Source organism: Muscardinus avellanarius (genome assembly GCF_963383645.1).
Source record: "Muscardinus avellanarius genome assembly, chromosome: 16".
Lineage (NCBI taxonomy): Eukaryota > Metazoa > Chordata > Mammalia > Rodentia > Gliridae > Muscardinus > Muscardinus avellanarius.
Genome location: NC_137802.1, coordinates 18,024,089 through 18,046,798, shown reverse-complemented (window position 1 = coordinate 18,046,798; position 22,710 = coordinate 18,024,089). Strand labels below are relative to the sequence as shown.

General features: G+C 44.3%; 2 protein-coding genes across 4 annotated transcripts in view; one reads left to right on the top strand and one right to left on the bottom strand.

Annotated features, from left to right (window-relative positions):
- Positions 1–66: 66 nt before the first annotated feature.
- On the bottom strand, positions 67–15,488 carry RPAIN (RPA interacting protein; the record flags this gene model as incomplete). 2 transcript variants are annotated; one of them, XM_080713185.1, is made up of 7 exons in its annotated part: positions 67–96; positions 3,468–3,608; positions 4,803–4,866; positions 5,012–5,123; positions 7,672–7,732; positions 13,411–13,581; positions 15,408–15,488. In XM_080713185.1, the coding sequence occupies 7 exons, from the start codon at positions 15,486–15,488 to the stop codon at positions 67–69; spliced, it is 660 nt and encodes a 219-aa protein (XP_080569311.1). The 2 variants fall into 2 exon arrangements, with proteins under 2 accessions (XP_080569311.1, XP_080569312.1); XM_080713186.1 differs by lacking the exon at positions 3,468–3,608.
- Positions 15,489–15,997: 509 nt separating this feature from the next.
- The window catches only part of NUP88 (nucleoporin 88), a gene marked incomplete at both ends in the record, with an annotated part of 37,594 nt that continues 30,881 nt past the window's right edge, over positions 15,998–22,710 (top strand). The window contains 2 exons of one of the 2 annotated variants that reach the window (XM_080712799.1): positions 15,998–16,353; positions 20,451–20,620. In XM_080712799.1, the coding sequence (XP_080568925.1) occupies positions 16,051–16,353; positions 20,451–20,620 (473 nt within the window). The remainder of the gene's footprint in view (positions 16,354–20,450; positions 20,621–22,710) is intronic. The other variant, XM_080712798.1, reaches the window with a different exon arrangement.

Genomic DNA, 22,710 nt, shown 5'->3' with positions numbered 1-22,710 from the left:
ACAAGGCTCCTTTTCAGAGGGAGTGAGTTGTTTTGAACCCAGTAGAATGATGAGTCCAGGCTGGCGCTAGAGGATCACAGCCCAAGTATCACAAACCTAGATTTAAAGAGAAGACAAGCCAGGCATAGTGACTTGATTACAGGCACACACCTGTAATCCTTGAACTGAGAGGCTGAGACAGGAGGCTGGCAGGTTCAAGGACAGCCTCAAAGTACTGAGACTCTCATCAACCTTGCAAGACTGTTTCAAAATAACAATAGGGCTGGAGGTGTAGCTCTGAGGTACAATGCCCATGTGTTCAATTCCCAGTATCACAAAAGTAAAAAGAAAACAGCATGAACGGAATTAGTCTTGAACATTACCTCAACTTACGGTTAAATGTTGTGATCAGACGTTACACTACAGTTATTCCTACACTTTACGTGATGCCACCCAAGCTTAGTTGTGAATTAGTTCAGTGAAACAGTTGGTCAAAGGGAACATTCATGAGCTCAGTTCCTGGGCTCTGCTGGACCTGACCTGCAGCCTTCAGCATCTATGTCATTTCAAATGAGATCAACCTGGAGATATAAACTATCCTCATAGGAATCCAGCGGCCACAAAGACTAACGAGCTTACATAGCTAGATCAGACTCTGTACACAGGGCGTGGTGGGCACACTTGTAATCCTAGTACTTGGGAAGCTGACACAAGGATCATGGGTTTGAGGCCCTCCATGACTTACGAGACCCTGTTGGTGGGCACACTTGTAATCCCAGTACTTGGGAGGCTGAGACAGGATCACACAGGTTGGAAGCCAGCCTTGTACTTAGGCTCTCAGCAACTTAGTGACACCCTGTTTCCAAATATAAAATAGGTCTGGGAGTATAGCCCGGAGGTAGAAAGCCCCTGGGTTCTATCTCTAATACTGCTTAAAAACAAAACAAAAAAACCTCAATACAAGATTGAAACTGGCACGGGGGAGGTAAATACCATACATACTAGCAAAAACAACTTGGAGACCCATTAATACCTTTCTTAATTGTATTATGAGAAAGCACAAAACTGGTGCCCCATTCCTTGCTGGCTCAGCCCCATACCTATGCTAAGGAATCCCGTCTCTCTGTAGCTTTTGTTGCTTCCATATGCAATATATTTAGCTTTCTCTGAAAGATTTAACTGCTAACAGGTGGCTTAGCACATTCCATCTCCAGGATTAGTTTCAAACCATTGTCACATCTCAAATTTCAAGTCTCATATATTACCATCTACACCTATTTTTCTTCCTTTTTTTTTTTTCTTCTGTGGTACTGGGGATGGAACCCAGGGGTTTTCTACCTCCAAGCTACACTCTCAGCCCTATTTTTTAATTCTTTATTTTGAAACAGGGTCTCACTGAGTTGAGGAAGGCCTCACTAAGTAGCTGAGGCTGTCCGTGAACCACGATCCTCTTGTCTCAAGCCTCCCAAATGCTGAATTACAAGCGTGCACCACCACACCCGGCTCCTATTTTCTTTCTTACCCTCAGTATCCATGCTGAATTACCCTACAGCCTGACCTCAGTGAATCTTAACCCAGTGGCCTTTGACTTTCCCTTCTGTGAAAACTAAAGGTCTTGTGGCACAGTAGAACATTCTAAATGTCAACCTCTCAAAATCTTGAGTTCCAAAGCCTACTGATTATTCTGTCCTTTTTCTTTTCAGTTTCTCATTTATGCTGTGAAACCCCTTACTCAACAAAAACAGTGGTCTCCCTGCTCAGCTGGAGCCAGCATTGTCAGTCATGCTCTAAGACTGCTGGTACCTCCCCCAGCTTCACCTTTCGAACCTCACTATTCATTTGGCTCACCGCTGCTTGAGCTGAGAGTCAGGTGAGTGGACAACCTGGGTCTCTGACAAGTGGAGTACACTCAATAATCAGGCAGTCCTTTGTTTCCCCTTTCTTAATTTGAGAAAGGGGCTTGCTAAGGTGCCTAGGTGGTCTCAAACTCCTGGGCAAGTGACTGTCCTAAGATCTAGGTGGCCATCCTGTGACTGTCGACCCTCAGCCTCGTGAGTGGCTGGAACTGGAGGTATCCGCCACTGCACCTGGCTGCTTCCCCTTTGTAGTCATCCTCGTCCTCTCCAGCACTTGGTCCATGCTAGCTCTACTACCATTACAATCTGTAGGGGACTCACGTGTTCTTCCTAAGAAGGCAAAGCTGAGGCCATCTAACCTGTGCCTCCTCACTTCTCTTCCCCCCACTTTAACCCAGTCATACAAACATATTAAGCTCCTATTTGGGTATTAAGCACTAGGAGTAAAAATAAAGATATGGTCCTTGCCCTCAAGGACAGAGACCTGAACAGGGAACTGCAACAGTGTGACCAAGGAGTCTGGTTTTACTGAGTAAATGAATGCCATGGGTGCTTAATATCCCCCCGTTCCCTTTGCCTGAGACCTGGAAAGCATAATAATATATATTTTTTTGATCATTATGTATGCTATACTACAATGGTTATTATAAAAGACACTGAGCTGGGTGTGGTGGCACACACTTGTAATCCCAGCATTCAGGAGGCTAAGACCAGAGGATCACAGTTCAAGGACAGCCTCAGCTACTTAGTGAGGCCCTCTGCAACTCAGTGAGACCTGGTTTCAAAATAAAATATAAAAAATAGGGCAGGGGGTGTAGCTTGGAGGTAGAATGCCCCTGGGTTCCATCCCCAGACCCGCAACAACAACAACAAAATAAATAAATAAATAAATAAATAAATAAATGAAAGACACTGGTTCTTATAGCAAGCTAAGGCTTCTAAGACAAATAGCTCCCATGACCACTTGTGTGGCCCTGTCCCTCACACCTGCATTTCCTTAGGGCCCAGAGTCAAACCTTGGACCTCTGTAGACAGCTGAGAGACATGTCTGACATTGCCTGCTGTGTTCCTGCCTTGTGTCCACCCATTGGTAGTGACAGGATGGCCATCTGTGTGGCACAGAGTCTTGTGCTATAATGTGATCTGCAGAGTACAAGACTGATGTAAGTAGAGCAGGCAGTGTGCCAGACGCCCCGATTCCCAGGCCGGTGCTGTTGGCAAGGTTTGAGGCTGCCTTCAACTCCCTTTCAGAGAGTGGCTGGCCTTTTAAAAATGAGGGGACTTGAGACCTTCACTTTTCTGTAAAGTAAATTCCTCAGCAAAATAAACTGCAAAGCCGGGTGTGGTGGTGCACGTTTGTAATCCCAGCATTTGGGAGGCTGAGACCAGAGGATCATGGTTCACGGGCAGCCTCAGCTACTTAGTGAGGCTCTTTGCAACTCAGTGAGACCCTGTTTCAAAATAAAGAATAAAAAATAGGGCTGGGGGGGGGGTGTAATGTAAATTCAGAGGTAGAATGCCTCTGGGTTCCAAAAAAAAAAAAAAAAAGAAAGAAAGCAAAAGAAAGCAAAAGTGCATTAAACATTATTTACCTGCTCTAAGCCATTATTTGCACCCAGGTGGGAGGCTTACCAGACAGCTCATGAGAAGACTGGGCTTTTCTTCCGTTCCCTCAGTAACTGAGAAGTCGGGAGTGTGGGGACAGTGTGCACTGTGTGCATTCACACTGTCTTCTAAGCAGGCACGGAGCTTCTGTTCCGTCAGCTCTGGAGACTAAAAAATAAAACAGCCCAACCGCAAACTAGCCTTGATAGTCGGCAGGTTAAAACTCCTGATTCTTCACGTCAACCAAGGTAACTGTGGCTCCTCAGAGCTTTAAAGACATTCTTGGGCCTGTAACTCTGCCAAGATCTCTCAGATCCAGCCACCTCTCCGGATTAACCAGTGCCCTCTACTCCTACTACGAAACCCACTGGCTGCCGCTGGTGGCACGAAGAACATTCAGAGACAGAGGCAGCTTTTTAACCTCCCGCTGCCTCTACCGTGTCTGTTCCCAGATCTATTTGTGCTAGATGAACTTACTACTGTAAATGACTTAATTACATATTATGTAAGCCAATGATACTATGTAAGGAAATGAAAATAATGTCTCATTTTTATGATGAAAGAAGAAACTTTATGAATCACTCAAAAATTAAGCTGCTAAAAAAAGCCTGTTGAATAAGGTAAAAGATAGGGAGAGAAATCCTAAAGATACATATTCAGCTTCTTGATCAACTTTATAGGAATGAAGCTGGAAACTCCGAACTATGAAATTTATACACTTTTTTTTCTTATTGTACTGGGGACTGAACCCAGAGGCATTCCATCGAGCTATACCCCCAGCCATATTTTTTAGTCTTTATTTTGAAACAGGGCCTCACTAAATTGAGGCTGGCTGCAAACCTGAGATCCTCCTAGCTCAGCCTCCCAAGTACTGGTACTAAGTGCGTGTGCTCCACTCTCAACCGTACATTTTCAAAGTTGTTTGAAAATTACCGAAAATATTTGACTTTTATAATTTGCTACTTTAACCAACTGCTCAATAAACTGTCAAACTGTGGTTCCTGTGATTGTCAGAAAAGAGGGCTCCTGCATTTAAGGTCCCTGAAACTTATATTCTGAATACTGGTGTCTTCAAATGTAAAAAATTTCCGTGGAAGATCAGATAGAAACAAGTGTTTCCAATCCTAAAGTGGGATCTCTCTGAAGGCCACAAGCAGTGGTGGCTCTCCAGGAGAGTAGAGGCCCTGATTTGTAGTGTCTGCCAATGTCATGCTGTGTATATCCCCACCAGGGCCGATGTGAAGCTACCAATGGGACAACACTGAACACAACATTGGGAAGAGGTGTACACAATCAACTCCAGCCCACAACTGGAGGGTCTTCAAAAAGAATAAACACAAAATCTGTGTGTAAAACACTTACAAGAGATGGAATGTGCAGGCCACAATGACACACGACCACACCACTTGTTATTCTCAGGTTGTACCTAGAAGCAGGATTAGGATTCCCAGTCGTCATGGCTGCCAGACCTAGCTCCCCAAACCTTTTCAGGCAACAAATGTTGGGGGATCCTAACTCACTTTGGAGTGGGGCACTGGAACCGATAATATTGAAAGTTTTTGAAAACTTACTTGGCACACACAGGACAGATGAGAGGGTTTGCCTCCCACTCAGACAGCATGATGCTGAAACACTTCTCATCAAACTGCAAGCTCTTCTCGTACTCGCTGACGATAAGCTGTTCTGCAAGAAAAGGCATTGGGAGCCGGACATGGTTGTGCACACTTGTAATCCCAGTTCTTGGGAGGCTGAGACAGGAGGATCAAAGGTTTGAGGACAGCCTCAGCCAGTAGTAAGACTTTCATCAACCTAGTGAGAGCCTCTTTTGAAATAAAAATAAAATCGGGATAGGGCTGTAGCTCAGAGGTAGAATGCCCCAGTACCACCCCCCCCCACACACACACACACATAAAAGCAAGGTAGGTGGTATATATTTGTAATCCTAATACTTGAGAGGCTGGGACAGGAGGATAACAGGTCGTGGTCAGCTTCAGCTACTTAGTGAAGCCCTCTGCAACTTAGCGAGACCCTGTTTCAAAATAAAGAATTAAATATAGAGCTGGGGTGTAGCTCAGAGGTAGAGTGCTCCTGGGTTCCATCCCTAGTACCGGGCGGGGGCTGGTGGGAGGTCACTCTGTACTCAAGACCAAACTTCACCTTCAGAGGCTTCTACTTTACAGTAAAGATTCAGGCAAAACTGTACAACCAACTAATGCTATTTATTTATTTGCGGTACTGGGGATGGAACCCAGGGGCATTCTACCTCTGAGCTACACCCCCAGCCCTATTTTATTCTTTATTTTGAAACAGGGTCTCACTGAGTTGCAGAGGGCCTCCCTAAGTAGCTGAGGCTGGCTGCCATCCTGTGATCCTCCTGTCTCAGTTTCCCAAGTACTGGGATTACAAGTGTGTACCACAATGCCTGGCTTAAGCTTTTTTTTTTTGTGTGTGTGTGTGTGTGGTACTGGGGGTTCCTGGAAACCCTTTTACCTCCGGGCTACAGTCCTAGACCTGTTTTTATATATTTTTTTTATTTGGAAACAGGGTCTCTTAAGCCAGTGAGGCTGGCTTCGAACCTGCGCGATCCTCCTGTCTCTGCCTCCCAAGCGCCACCACGCCCGGCTTAAAGCTTTTTTTTTTTAATAAGAAAAGTTGCCAAGTGTAGTGGTGCACACTTGTAATCTCAGCATTCGGGGAGCTGAGACCGGAGGATCATGGTCCGCAGACAGCTTCAGCTACTTAGTGAGGCCCTTTGCAACTTAGTGAGACCCTGTTTCAAAATAAAGAATAATAAAAAAAATAGGGCAGGGGGTGTAGCTCAGAGGTACAGTGCCTCTGGGTTCCATCCCCACTACCGCAAAAATAAATAAACAAACAAACAAACAAATACATAAAATAAGAAAAGTCTCACTATGTTGCCTAGGCTTGCCTCAAACTCTTGGGCTCAAGCGATCCTCCATCTCAGCCTCTCAAGTAGCTGGGAAAATAGATGTACCCAGCTTAGCCTATTAATAGAGAGGCAGGACAGAATAAACCGAGAAACTGGTAATTGGATTCACGTAACTTTGCTTCCCAGCTCCAGTTTCTAGCTATGCAACCTGTATGAGAACACCACTTCCTTATTTGGGGTGTGGGGGTACTCAGGATTGACCAGGGCATTCTATGTTTGAGCTACATCCCAGCCCTTTTTTATTTTTTTGTTTTGAAAAAAGGTTTTACTAAATGTTGATAGTCTTGCTAAATTGCTGAAGCTGGCCTCAAACCTGTGAACCTTGAGCCGAGCCTGGTGGTGTACTTTCCCAGTACTTGGGAGGCTGAAACAGGAGGATCGCAAGTTCACAGCCAGCCTCAGCTACTTAGTGAGGCCCTCTGCAACTTAGTGAGATTGTTTCAAAATAGGGACTAAAAAAATAGGTCTAGGTGTACCTCTGTGAGGTAGAATGTCCCTGAGTTCAATTCACAGCACCACACAACAAAACAAAACAAAACCTGAGAGCCTCCTGTCTCAGCCTCCCGACCACTGGGATTACAGGCACAACGTCCTGCTCCACATTCCATTCTAATACTATCTTGTAAGGTGGTCACAAGGAGAAAACAGTATCATGGAATGACAAGTTAAAAATACAAAGCTTAACACCCTGGAGACATGATTAGGAAGACAAACAGCCAAGAATTCAGAGTAAAAACAGAGACTTTTGCCAAGACAGGAGGATCACAGGTTCGAGAACAGCCTCAGCAACTTAGGCTTGCAGCAATTTAGTGAGACTCTGTTCTAAAATAAAATAAAATAAAATAAAATAATAATAATAATAATAATTAATAGGGCTAGCTGGATACGGTGGCACATGCCTATAATCCCAGTACTTGAGAGGCTGAGACAGGAGGATCTCAGGTTCGAATACAGCCTCAGCAAGTAGTGAGACTCTCATCAACTTAGAAGATCCTGTTTCAAAATAAAAATCAAATAGATCTTGGGGTGTAGCTCATAGGTAGAATGCCCCTGGGTTCAATTCCCAGTACAGCAATAAAATAAAATAGGGCTGGGGATATATCCTGGAGGTAGAAGGCCCCTGGGTTCCATCACCAGTAGCTAACATGCACATCCACACAGATTTTTGTATACTTGACTGAAGAGGCAGAATGGAAATTAAGATCTAATCATGAGTCAAAGAGAGGAGGCCAATATTACAACAGCTAAATATAGGCAGGAAGGCCCACTCTGCAGGGTTACCTTGCTCAATCAGCTCCTGTTGGATTTCCTCCAGCACAGCCAAGTCCAATGACAAGCCCAACTGTAAGAGAAAGTAGAACCATTTGAAGAATCTATCTGCCACCAAGCCCACAGTGATTCATATGTGAAAGCTGGCTTAATACAGATTTATTGAAAAAAATCTGTCCATTATTCTCGCAGAATCCTGGCAATGGGTAATGCAGTCATGCTGAGAATCATCGGCAAAAGATGAAACTATCCAGTGACAAAATAAATGCACCAAATCTGGGGGACTCAGTACAGGGCAGCAGCTAAGTATCTGGTCTTCCAAGATTATATAATTATAGGAAATTTCCTAGTCTTTGTAAGCCTCAGACTCAGCCTCTACAATAGGAATAAAACATACCTGAAAAGGCTATCTTGAATCTAATTGTGGTTATATAAGGAAAACATTTAGCATAGTGTAGGATACATAGATCATTAAATAATGTATGATTACATAGTGCCTTGAGGGTTTTATTATGTTTTATTAGAGTCCTTATAATGCTAACACTATCTTCTTCATTTTATAAATGTGAAAATTAAAGCTCAAAAAGGGAGAGGAACAGCTACTTAGTGAGGCTCTCAGCAACTTAGTGAGACCCTGTTTCCGAATAAGGTATAAAATAGGACTGGGAGTATAGCCCAGAGGTAGAAAAGCCCCTGGGTTTCACCCCCAGTACAAAAAAAAAAAAAAAAAAAAAAAAAAAAAAAAAAGGCAGAGTGTGGTTGTCAGTAGCAAAACCAGAATTAAAATTTAAAAATCCAGAATTCTTGACCTCCAATTCAGTGCTCCTCCTGATCTATCACAAATGGTTTCTATCCTACTTTTTTTTTTTTTTAATGTGGTACTGGGGACTGAACTCAAGGGCATTCTACTTCTGAGCGATACCCGCAGTCCTATTTTTTATTTATTTTAATTTATTGGTGCATTGTAGTCATACATCTTAATGGGATAAAAGACTTGTGGAGACATACGTGCACACATCACCCAATTAGCCCTTACCCGATTCCCAGCCTATTCCCTCCCCATCCCTCCTTCCCATGCTTGGCTTAGTGATTGACTTTCATATGTTTAAGTACATCATGTGCTTTAGAGAGTTTCCCTCTTCTCCCCTCCCATCCCCTCAGTTAGGTCACCTTATTTGCTCCTCTATAGGATCTCTTTCATCTAGAGTTCCTCCTGTTACCCATTTCTCCCTAGCTTTCGCACATTAGGGAAAGCATCAGATTTATTGTGATTGACTAATCTCACTTAGCATAATGTCCTCAAGTTCCACCCATTTCCCTGTAAATGATGTTAATTGTGTTTTCCTTTATGGCTGAGTAAAATTCCATTGTGTACATATCCCACAGTTTTGTAATCCATTCATCCGTTGATGGACATCTTGGCTGGTTCCATAGTTTGGCTATGGTGAATTGTGCAGCTATGAACATCCATACACATGCATTAGTTTGGTAGTTTGGTTTCCTTTCTTTTGGGTAGATTCGAAGAAGTGGTATTGCTGGATCAAATGGTAAGTTTGTTTCCATTCTTCTGAGGACACTTCCATACTGTTTTCCAAAGTGGTTGCACTAATTTGCAGTACCACCAACAATGTTTTAGAGTTCCCACTTCTCCACATCCTCGCCAGCATTTGTTGTTGTAGTTTTAAATTTTTATTTGGAAACAGGATCTTGTTAGGTTGATGAGAGTCTCACTTCTTGCTAAGGCTGCCCTCAAACCCGAAATTCTCCTGTTTCAGCCTTCCAGGTACTGGGGTTACAAGTGTGTGCCACTGTACCCAGCTCTTTAGAGGCTTTTTTAAAAAGTGCAATTTCAGCTGGGCTTGGTGATACATGCCTCAAATCCTATTAGTTGGTGGGAGTCTGATTCAGGAAGATGACAGGTTTGAGGCAAGTGGCAGTAACTTAGTAAGATCCAGTTTCAAGTTAAGAAATAAAAAGTACTAGGGTTAGCCAGGTATGGTGGCACACGCTTATAATCCCAGCATTTGGGAGGCTGAAACAGGAGGATCATGGTTCGCAGCCAGCCTCAACTACTTAGTGAGGCCCTTTGCAACTCAGTAAAACCCTGTTTTAAAACAAATAATCCAAAATATGGCTGGGGGTGTAGTTCAAAGGTAAAATACCCCTGGGTTCCATTCCCAGTACTGGGGAAAAAAAAAAAAAAAAGATTCCTAGTTCATGTCTATTGAATTAAAATTTCTGTTAGGTATGGGGGTTACATGTCTGTAATCCCAGTACTTGGGAGGTTGAGACAGGAGGATCACAGGTTCAAAGTCAGCCTCAGCAACTTAGTGAGGATCTCAGAAACTTAGCAAGTCCCTGTTTCCAAATAAAAAATTAGCAGGGCTGGAGATATCACCCGGAGGTATAATGCCCTGAGTTCTACTCCCAGTACCACGCACACACACACACACACACTTCCAAGGGTAGAGGCAAAATTAAATTTCTTTTTTGTTTCACAAGTGATTATGCTGTACTTATTCCACAGGTCCACAGTCTGGTACTTAGGCACCACTGAGCTAGAAAAATCAAACACAAAGAAGCCTGGTCAGGTATGTGACTTCTGATTCTTGCTACTGAAGGATGAGAGATCCAGTGCTCCAGCCCAGGGGAATAATCTGGCTTTTGACTGAAGAAGAAACCCATGTAATGTTTGAGAAGATCGCAAAAATACATCAGGGAGGATCTTCAGCGGCTGATGGACAGGCCCGACAGCACCTACTATTTCAGGCTGCATAATAACTGGTAAACTACATGAGTGACAAGATCTTGAAGCTGACAGCCATCATCTCTGGGGACAAGCTGATGTTCCTGCTTCAGAAAGTTCACTAAGACCCACAAGTTCTGGTTGCACATTACAGCTCTGGATTATCTCACACCTTATCCAAAGATAAGTGTGGGTACAGCCTGGAGCAGAGCACTGCTTCCTGTATGGAAATCACATGTTGAAATCTGGTCTGGGTCAAATCACTAAAACACTTTCAGTACCCCTTTGGGTTTTGGGGTGAGAGAAAAGTCAACACAAGACTACAAGAAAGTAGACCCCATGGTAACCATGGTGTTTCATCCAACAGACACCAGGGAATATATGCAGCATGAAGAGACGTTGACTTAAAGTGAAGCCATCCTGAGGAACTTCATTTTCCGAGTCTGTGTAGATGCCTCCCAACATAATGAATTTTGTCAACACTCTGGGACTTCTCCAGGGACTTCTTGGTTTAATATTCTGACAAATCCAGGCTGGATCTTACTATATAAATGACTCAAAACTGGGGTTTCAGATTCTTGTGCTTGTAACTAAATAGAATACTCATATTTGAATCATTTCTATAGTTGAATCAAGGGCTTCCTTCTTCTGAGTAATAGGTTCTAAATCCTTGGGACTAGCTGGGCCTGGTGGTGCACGCTTGTAATCCCAGCATTTAGGAGGCTGAGACAAAAGGATCATGGTTCTCAGCCAGCCTCAGCTACTTAGTGAGGCCCTTTGCAACTCAGTGAGACTCTGTTTCAAAATAAAGAATAAAAAATTGCACTGGGAGTATAGCTCAAAGGGAGAATGTCCCTGGGTTCCATCCCTAGTACCGCAAATAAAATAAAATAAAATAAATCCTTGGGACTGAGGACAAGAGTTATCTGTGATAACACTTTGTTTTCCAGATTCATATAAGAACATAATGAACTTATTTTGTTCTTATGGTATCATAAAAGATAGATATTGCCATATAAGAATAGTAGGCCAGCTGCATGTGGTGGCGCGTACCTGTGATCCCAGTACTTGAGAAGCTGAGACAGAGGAGAATCACAGGTTTGAGGACAGGCTAAGCAACTTTGTGAGACCCAATTTCTTTCTTTCTTTCTCCATTTCTTTCTCCCTCCTTCCTTCCTTCCTTTCTTCTTTCCTTCCTTCCTTCCTTCCTTCTTTCTTTTTTCCTGTACTGGGGATGGAACCCAGGGGCATTCTACCTCCCAACTATACCCCCAGCACTATTTTTTATTCTTTATTTTTGAAAGTGTCTCAGTGAGTTGCAAAGGGCCCCACTAAGTAGCCGAGGCTATCCACAAACCTGTGATCCTCCTGTCTCAGCCTCCCCAAAGCTGGAATTACAACTGTGTGCTACCACACCCAGCTGAGATCCAGTTTCAAAATAAAAAATAAAATAGGACAAAGGGTATAGCTCAAGAGTAGAATGCTCCTGGATTTAATCCCCAGTACACCCTCCCCCACACACAAAGAATAGTGGGCCATGTATGAAGTTTTACAAATGACTTTAGCTAAGTTTTTTTGTGTGTGTGTGGTACTGGGGATGAAACCCAGGGGTTCCATCTACACCCACAGACCATTTTTTTATGTTTTATTTTGAAACAGGGTGTCACTGAGTTGCATAGAGTCTCACTAAATAGCTGAGGCTGTCCTTGAACCACAATCCTCCTATCTCAGCCTTCCAAATGCTGGGATTACAAGCCTGTGCCATCACGCCCGGCTTGGCTAAGATATTAAGTGCAGTTTATTCTGCCATTTTTCTATACAGTAACTCTGAATGGTATGGAAGAAAAAAAAAACAACTTGTGTTCAAACCCCATTTCTGCCACCTACCAGCCATATGGCCTTGGATGAGTCTTTCAGCTTTAATAAGCTTAATTCTCTTCATCAGTTAAAAACAAAACAGCCAGGTGTGGTAGCACACGTTTGCAATCCCAGCATTTGGGAGGCAGCTGAGACAGGAGGATCTGGGTTTGCGGACAGCCTCGGCTACTTAATGAGCTCTTGTTTCAAAATATAGAATAAAAAAATAGGGCTGGGGGTGTAGCTCAGAGGAAGAATGCGCCTGGGTTTCATCCCCAGTACTAAAATAAAAAAGTAAAGAAAAAAACCCCAAAACTAAAAAACAGTTATAACTATCAACCTAAAAATGGTTTTTAGAATTAGAGATCATGACTGCAAAGCATCTGTCATGGTGCCCGGCAAGTGATGGATGTTTCTTGGAGGGGATGATTCCAGGCTGAAATGTTTCTTTTTTTTTTTTTAATAATTTTAATTTCATAAAATATGATTTTTTATGAACCTTTACCAACCTCACTAAACTGAGCAAAAACCACTATAGGCCCTACGTGTGTGTGTGTGTGTGTGTGTGTGTGTGTGTGTGTGTTAGTAAGGATAGAACCTAGGAGCTTTCTAACTCTGTTCTATACTCCCAGACCTATTTTTATGTTTTACTGGACACAGGGTCGCACTAAGTTGCTGAGAGCCTAAGTAGCCGAGGCTGGCTTTGAACCTGTGCAATCCTCCTATCTCAGCCTCCCAAGTTCGGGGATTACAAGTATGCGCCACCACACCCAGCTGAGGCTCTGAAATATTAATTCAGCTCTTTGATGTCCCATACCTTCCAAAACTATTTTTAGAATTATTAAAAATATTCTGAGCATGGTGGCACATGCCTGTAATCCTGGCACTTGAGAAGCTGAAATAGACCATAGGTTCAAGGCCAATCTCAGCAATGAAGTAGTTGAGGGTCTTCTTAATCTGCGAGGTCTCAGCCTCCCAAAAAGTGGGATTACAAGCCTGCAAGCCACCACTCCCAGTTGGCTGTTAGCATTCTAATTGAGGCTTGGGACATGGGTGGGTTCAGAGAACTTGGATAAACAGGTACAAAGAGGAAAGGAGACCTTTGTGGTGTAACCCCCCCTCAGTGAAAACTTATATCCAAACCTGACCTGACCCAAGGCCTCTGGAAAGCTCTCTCCTGACTGCCAAGAATTCCATTCTTCTTCCATCACCTCTTGCACTAGAAGGGTGTTCTGAGCTCTCCCTGGCATATTGCTCCCAATCTGGCGGTATTTGTTCAGCAGCCTGTCTCGGCTGTTTCTCATTCTTTCCAGGCATCCCTTGGGGGGGGGGGGAAGAGCAAGATGCAGGAAAAATCAGTTACATTATTAAACAAAAATAACAACAACAAAAAGACCTCATATTCGTTGGTAAAATTTTAAAGCAAATTTATAGACAAATTTTCCACTGTACTCCTATTTTGCATATCTTTGCCCAGTCCTTATAAGGCTCCATATAGCTACTTCTGAGCTATACTCCCCAACCTATTTTATTTTTTATTTAATTTTTTTTGTGGGTCTGGGGATGGAACCCAGGGGCATTTGACCTCCAAGCTATACCCCCTGCCCTATTTTGTTTATTCTTCATTTCGAAACAGGGTCTAAGTTGCGGAGGGCCTCTCTAAGTAGCTGAGGCTGTCCATGAACCGCGATCCTCCAGTCTCAACCTCCTGAATGCTGGGATTACAAGCGTGCGCCACCATGCCCGGCTTTACTTTTTATTTATTTATTTAGGTACTGGGGAATGGAACCCTCATTCTACTTTTGAGCTACACTCCAGCCCAATTTTATTTTTTATTTGGAAACAGGGTCTCACTAAGTTGATGTCTCAATACTTGCTTAGGCTGTCCTTGAAACTGCAATACTCCTGTCTCAGCCTTCCAGGTACTGGGATTACAGCCCTGTACCACCACCCCTGGCCTATTTTTTACTTTGAAACAAGATTTCACTAAATTGCTAAATTACAGAGGCTGACTTTGAACCTGTGAACTTCCTGTCTCAGCCTCCCCTGTTCTGGATTACAGGTGTGTGCCACCATGCCCAGCTTACTTCCAAATTCTTGCTGCTTTAGAGATGGCTGTGGTAACTGCCTCCCTGTACAACAAAGTTTTTCAAGGAGATTTCATCCCCCAGGGGAAGTGTGGAAAGGCCTGGGAGACATTTTTGGCTGTCAGAACTCTAGAAGTACTGGGCGTGGTGGAACTTGCTTGTAATCTCAGTACTTGGGAGGATGAGACAGGGGTACTGCGGGTTAGCGGATGGCCTCAGCTACTTAGTGTGGCCCGCTGCAACTTAGTGACACCCTGTTTCAAAATAAAGAATAAAAAAATAGGGCTGGGGGTGTAGCTCAGAGGTAGAATGTCTCTGGGTTTAAATCCCAGTACAACGAAAAACAAACTATAAGAGTAAGATTACTGGCACTTAGTTGGTGGAGGCTGGAGATGCTGCATCTAAATAATTATAATGTACAGAACGGTCCTCCACAACAAACATCTTCCTCAAAATGCCAAAAGCCACGGATGAGAAATCCTGCCCTACACAGTCTTTCTGGTATCACATTATTTTCCCGGGACAGATCCACCACTTTCGGGATTCCAAGAGAGGGGAGGGAGAAGAACAGAGGGAGGGAGGGAGAGAGAGAGAGATGAATGAATTGCTTACTAGGAAGGATGCTGACTGACTTCAGAAGAAGCTGAAGCTGGAGTGAGGTACTCTTAGTAACTGAGGTTCTTCTGACTCCTCTATAGGTTAGAAATAATTTCTACCTCGCGTGTCAACTTGCCACTCTCCCTGTCCACTTAACAGTAAGTAGCTGCTGGTGTTATTGCAGAGGGGCGGAGGGTGCGATCGTGAAAACACCTCAAGTTTTAAACAAACCCCGCATTCAAACCCTGAGTTTCCTGGGACCGAGCCCAGGCTAACCCCACAGCCAGGGGGGGCAGAGACCCTGGAGGCGGCGGGCGGTGGCCGAGCCCCAGCCCTCGTCAGAGGTGGATTCGGGGTCTACCTCCGCCGCCAAGGAAGAGCAGCGCTGAGGAGAAGGCAGAGGACAAACACGGCCCTAGAGGATGGGCTAGAGGAGACCGTGGTCCGAACCCGACGCTCACCTGCCTGAAAGCCTCTTTCCAGGTCGGCGAGCCCACCTGCTTGTAGAGCGAGCGCCGCGGCGACCCGGCAGGCTCCGCCATCTCTTTCAGGGCGCCGCTGCCGGGAGCCCCGCCCCCCGGGAGCGCACAGAACGCCGGGAGTTGAAGTTTCTGGTGCAGATCGCGCCTCGGTCGCAGGGAGTCTGGGAAGTGTGGCCTTCCCGGCTGGCCCCGCACGGAGTCTGATTTGGGCAATCCAAGGTCTGGAGGATGGGGTCGTGACATTTGTGGAGTCAACCTGGAGAGAGAAAATTAAAGTTTCAGGAAGCAGTTAGATACACAGGTCTCAGTCTCTCCCTCAGGTGGTAGAATTCTAACAGAATTCTAGGCTGATAGACTTCCTAGAGCATCAAAGCTGTATCTAAACCCTGCTGTTGACCTCATCCCACCCCTCGGGTTCCAGGATAAATGCTGGCTGGCGATTGGCCTTCCTTTGGCGATGCCCCACCCTGGTAGGCTATAATCCCCTTCGCCCCGCCCCAGTGCCAGCGCGTGCTTCCGGGATTCCAGATTGGTGATTGGCTGACTCTATAAACGCTAGCCGCGGATTGGCTGCGCTCAGCGGCGGGCCGAGCAACTGGCGTGCGGAGGGCAGTTGGTCAAGATGGCGGCTGCCGAGGGGCCCGTGGGTGACTGCGAGCTGTGGCAGACCTGGCTTCCTAACCACGTCGCGTTCTTGCGGCTCCGGGAAGGGCTGAAAAGTCAGAGCTCAGTAGACGCCGGGAAGCCGGCCTCCTCGTCGCTGCCCCCGGCGCCCCCTCTGCCGCCGCAGCTGCTGACCAGAAACCTCATCTTCGGCCTGGGCGGAGAGCTCTTCCTGTGGGACCCCGAGGGTAGCTCCTTCTTGGTGATTCGCCTCCGGGGCCCCGGTGGCGTTGGTGAAGAGGCTTCCCTCTCCCAGTACCAGGTATGCCGGCATCTGGAACGTGACCACAGCTGGGCTGTGAATTCGGTTTTTTGTCCTCTTCCCATCTTTTAGTGCATGCACCATCCCGGAACATCTCACTTGGAGTGGAAAAACCCTTCTTCCCTCTTGTTTTTATTCCTGCCCTGCATGTTTATTGACTCCAACCGTGCCAGGCACCTAATACAAACACGGGTTCAGATAGTCACGTTCCGAGTGTCTGGAATAAAGCCGGGCGTGGTGGCGCACGCCTGTTAATCCCAGCATTTGGGAGGCTGAGACCGGAGGATCGTGGTTCGAGGACAGCCTCAGCTACTTAGTGAGGCCCTCTGCAATTCAGTGAGACCCTGTTTCAAAATAAAGAATAAAAAATAGGGGGGGGGTGGAGCTCAGAGGTAGAATGCCCCTGGGTTCCATCCCCAATACCATAAGTAAATAAATAAATAAATAAATAAATAAAAGGGGGGGGGTCCTGGAATAATCAACCAAACATCAGTGGTGGTTAAGTGCTCTAAAGAAAAACAGGGTAAAAGAATAAGAGAACGTGTGGGTTATTTTTAGTGGGTTGGTCAGGAGAAAACTTAATTTTGAATGGTGTGTGTGTCGCTGGGGATTGACCCAGTGACATTCTACCTACGAGCTACACCCACAGCTCTATTTTATTTTTATTTTGAAACAGGGTCTCGCTGGGTTGATGAGTCTCACTATTTGCTGAGGCTGACCTCAAACTTGCAATCCTCCTGTCTCGGCCTCCCAAGTACTGGGATTACAAGTGAATGCCACCACACTTGGCTTAGAAAACTATTTTATGACATGACATTCAGAATACGCTTGACTATAACTTTCTCTTGGGTTATTTTGAACCTTAAGTTAGAAAGTAGATTTGGAAACACCAGGTCTGGTGCCTACATGAAGGAGGAATCTTTTAGTAGTTATTCCCCTCTCTTAGAAAAGAAAATTAGGTCATCCCCAAAGATTAAAGGGTTTTATTTTGTGTGGGGGGTACTGGGAGTGGAACCCAGGGGCATTCTACCTTCGAAATACAACCCCAGCCCTATATTTTTATTCTTTACTTTGATAATACCTCCTATCTACATCTCCAGCCGTGTTTATTATTCTTTATTTTGAAACAGCTCTTACTGAGTAGGTGAGGCTGTCAGCAAACCTTGATCCTCTTGTCTCAGCCTTCCAAATGGGGTTATAAGCTTGTGCTTCCAAATGGGGTCACACGCTTGGCTCCGGCTTTTTGATTTTGATAAGCCAATCGTATGTGAAAAGAGGTGCTACCAGAAAGTATTCCAGACTTCCTGTGATCAAACATTGCTTTATGGAAATGTTTATTTGTAATAAATTTATTTTTCCTTTTGAAGTATACAAAAATAAGTATGGTAATCATTTTTCTTTTCCCAGTCCTGGGGATGGAACCAAGGTCTTCTACCTCCGAGCTATACTCCCAGACCTATTTTTATATTTTATTTGGAAACAGGGTCAAACTAGATTGCTGAGAGCCTCACTGAGTAGCTTAGGCTGGCTTCGAACCTTTGCGATTCTCCTATCTCATCCTCCCAAGTACTGGGATTACAAGTCACTATGCCTGGCTTATTCTTTATTTTGAAAAAGGGTCTCACTAGGGCCTCACTCAGTAGCTGAGGCTGGCCATGAGCTTGAGAACCCGCAATCCTCCTGTCTCAGCCTCCCAAATGCGGGGATTACAAGCTTGTGCCCATGCCCGGCTGCCAAATCATTTTAACATATTACATCTGTTAGTTGCCTCAGACAAATTCTTGTTGAGAAGTGACTTAATTTTAACAAGATACTACAATGCTTCTGTACTTTTGAAACAAGGTCAAGGGTCTCCAGTGTACCCACGGTAAATTTTCAGTTAAGAATAACGATCAGGTGTTCAGCACAGAGTATGTCTTTATTTTAATAACGGAGTCTTGCTACATTCCCTAGGGTGGCTCCAGGTTCCTAGCTGGTCTCAAGGGATACTCTTCAGCTTTGCCAGCAACTGTGACTACAGGTGTACCTGGTCAGGTTTCAGAAGAAATCGCTATTTGGTTTGAGTTAAGACTGTCAAAATTAAGTACAAAGAAGTATCAGGGTTAGGGTTCTAATAGCATTCTACCTGGATATTAGCATTTGCACAGTAATATAGATTTGGATGCCTGTAGTCCCAGTACTTGGGAGGCTGAGACGGGAGGATTGAAGATTCAAGACCAGTCTCAGCAACATAGTGAGACCATATTTTCAAAACAAGAAATAAAATAGGGCTGAGAGCGCAGCTCTGAGGTGGAGTGCTCCTAGGAATCTGCAGCACTCCCCCACAAATTGTGTCTCTGTGCGCGTGTGCTCAGGAAATGGGAGTCTGAGACATGAGGATCACAAGTTTGAGGCCAGCCTCAGCAACTTGGGGAGGCCCTTAGCAATTTAGCTAGACTCTGCTTCAAAATAAAATATAAAAGCTGGGCGTGGTGGCCCACACTTGTAATCCCAGCATTTGGGAGGCTGAGACAGGAGGATCACAGGTTTATGGATAAGCCTCAGCTACTTAATGGGGCCCTTTGCAACTCAGTGAGACCCTGTTTCAAAATAAAGAATAAAAAATAGGGCTGGGGGTGTAGCTTGGAGGTAGAATGCCCCTGAGTTTTATTACCAGTATCCCCCCTAAATTTTATATATAGCCAGAAGTGTAACTCAAAGGAAGAGCACCTCTAGGTTCAATTCCTAGTACAAAAAAGATACTGGAATTATCCACTCTGAGAAGTACATTTATTCTTGTCCAAGAGATTAGGAATTTCTTGTTCGAGGAAAAACTGCATAGAAATTAAGTCTCTAAGAGTGTTAAGTTTTGTTAGCTAAACAAGAAAAATGAGAGGACTGCAGGAAGAGGAACAGTTGTGCAAAAACACAGGTATGACAAACCATGATGATTTCCCAGAAACAGAAGATACTTCGATTGGTGTAAATTCCACCCCCCCCCCTAGTACTGGAAATGGAATTCTGGGGCTTTCTACCTTGGAGCTATACCCCCAGCCCTATTTTTTAATTATTTTGAAACAGTCTCACTTAGTTGCAAAGGGCCTCACTAAGTAGCTGAGGCTGTCCTTGAACCTTGATCCTCAGGTCTCCTCCCCGAATGCTGTGATTATAAGCATGGTTCGCCATGCCCGGCTTGATTAGTGTAAATTTCAAATGGGAATGTTGGGGAGTTGAGACTGGAGTGGTAGATGGGAACTTGATCATAAAAAGAATGAGGTGTAAGCTAGGCATGGTGGTGCGTGCCCATAATTTCCATACTTGGGAGGTTGAGGCAAAAGGATCCCAGCTTCGCCACCTTAGCAAGACTCTTTCAAAATAAAAAGGAGCCGGGCTTGATGGCGCACGTTTGTAAGCCCAGCATTTGGGAGGCTGAGACTGGAAGATCGTGGTTCGCAGACAGCCTCAGCAATTTAGTGAGGCCCTTTGCAACTCAGTGAGACTCTGTTTCAAATTAAAGAATAAAAATAAAAAATAGCCGGGTGTGGTGGCGCATGCTTGTAATCCCCGTGCTTGGGAGGCAGAGACAGGAGGATCGCAGGTTCGAAGCCAGCCGGGCGCGCTGGCTTAGGAGACCCTGTTTCCAAATATAAAATGTAAAAATAGGTCTGGGAGTGTAGCCCGGAGGTAGAAGGGCTTCCAGGAACCCCAGTACCACCAAAAAAAAAAAAAAAAAGAATAAAAAATAGACCAGGGGGTATAGCTCAGAGGTAGAATGCCCCTGGGTTCCATCCCCAGTACTGAAACACACACGCACACACACATAAAATAAGGGCCCAGTGGTGTCACTCAGAAGTACAATGCCCCTGGGTTTAAATCCCCAGCAACCCTCCCCATGAAGTTTAACAGTCTCTATCAAGACAGAGAAATCTGATGCAATTTATACAACATTTCGATCTAAATGGTTAAAAACCTGTCATCAGTTAATGGCTCAAGTGTTGGTACTTATGTGGAATGCTTTTATCTTATTATTGTAGCAAACTAGTGTTTTAAACTTAATTTCAAGCACCTGCCATGTGTGTTTTTAATGAAATTATTTTGATGCTTGCTTTAATTTTCAGAGATTGCTTTGCATAAATCCACCCCTGTTTGAAATTTATCAAGTCTTATTAAGTCCGACACAACATCATGTGGCACTTATAGGAATAAAAGGACTTATGATATTAGAATTACCTAAAAGGTGGGGGAAGAATTCTGAATTTGAAGGTGGAAAAGCAACAGTGAATTGTAGGTAAGTTTCATTTAGTGTTATATGTATGATTTGAAAATGATTCAAGAGGTTCTTAAGGTGTGTTTTCTTTGTTAACTATTGAAATGTTAGAATCTGGGGGTGGAACCCAGGGGAATTCTACCTCCGAGCTACACTTCCTGCCCCATTTTTTATTCTTTATTTTGAAACAGGGTCTCACTAAGTTGGGGAGGGCCTCACTAAGTAGCTGAGACTGTCCAAGAACTGCTATCCTTCTGTATTAGCTGAAGGCTGGGATTACAAGTGTGTGTACCATGCCCAGTTGATATTAATGTTTCTTTGGTACCAGGGATGGAACCCAGGGGCATTGTACCTCTGAGCTACACCCCCAACCCTATTTTTTAGTCTTTTTTTTTTTTTTTTTTTTTTTTTTTTAAACAGGGTCTCACTGAGTTGAGAAGGGCCTCTCTAGCTGAGGCTGTCTGCAAATGGCAATTCTCCGGTCTCCGCCTCCCAAATACTGAGAATACAAGCATGAGCCACCACACCTGGTTCTGATATTAATGTTTATACTGTATGTATTATAATTGTATCCTGCCTGAATTATAACATTACTGTCTTATTGGAAATTAGGATATTCTTTCAAATTGGTATTAAGATTTTTTAAAAGTTTTTATTGTATGCTGGGTTTGGTGGCGCACACCCAGCATTTGCGAGGCTGAGACAGGAGGATGGCAGTTCTTGGCCAGCCTCAGCTACTTAGTGAGGCCCTTTGCAACTCAATGAGGCCCTGTTTCAAAATAAAGAATAAAAAATTGGCTGGGCGTGGTGGTGCACGCTTGTAATCCCCACGCTTGGGAGGCAGAGACAGGAGGATCACACAGGTTTGAAGCCAGCCGCGTGCGCGCTGGCTTAGGAGACCCTCTTTCCAAATAAAACTGTAAAAAAAATAGGTCTGGGAGTGTAGCCGGGAGGTAGAAGGGCTTCCAGGAACCCCAGTACCACCCCCCCCAAAAAAAAAGAATAAAAAAATGGGGCTGGAGATGTAGCTCAGAGGTAAAATGCCTCTGGGTTTCAACCCAAGTACCACAAAATGAATAATAAATATATAAATAAATGTAGCCAAAAGTTTGCACTGTTTATTTAGGTCTTATTTTATGGAATTTATTTTTTTAAAAAAGCTAGAAAAATGAGGATCTGAACAATATAAGGTAGAAACCCACCATTAGCTCTACAATATAATGAGGTACTGGGGATGGAACCTAGGGGCATTCTACCTCCAAGTTACACCCCCAGCCCTATTTTTTTTTCCATTCTTTATTTTGAAACAGGGTCTCACTGAGTTGCAAAGGACTTCACTAAGTAGTAGCTGAGGCTGTCCGTGAACTGCCATCCTCCTGTCTCAGCCTCCTAAGTGCTGGTATTATAAACATGTGCCAGCCCACTTGGGTTCTAGATCTGTTTACTAAGTTTCAAATACTGAAGCCGGGGGTGTTGCTGCACACTTGTAATCCCAGCATTTGGGAGGCTGAGACAGAAGAATCACAGGTTGGAAGCCACTTAGCAACTTAGTGAGGTTCTCAGTAACCTCACTTCTAAATAAAAAATAATAAAGGCCTGTGGTGTAGCCTGGATGTAGAAACCCCCTGGGTTACATCCCAAGTAACACACACACACACACACACACACACACACACACACACACACACACACACGTATCTGCTCTTGTAGTTTCCTTACAAGGTTAGTAAAAAGATCAAATAAGGTACCGCATTGAAAAACACTTATAAAGCATTCATAAAATATGCTGTAGCTTAGAAAATATTTTCGTTTTGATTCTTTGCTATTCACTGAACAAGTGCTTTGAATCTGTTGCCAAAAATTTTAAGAGAAATTTGAAAGAAAGCAAAGCAGTTAAGTGTTTTAAGAGATTTTCCTATAGGAGACTTTATTCCCAAGTTTTTGGTTTTTTTTTTTTTTTTTTTGGTGGTACTGGGGTTCCTGGAAGCCCTTCTACCTCCGGGCTACACTCCCAGACCTATTTTTACATTTTTATTTGGAAACAGGGTCTCCTAAGCCAGCGCGCGTGGCTGGCTTTGAACCTGCGTGATCCTCCTGTCTCTGCCTCCCAA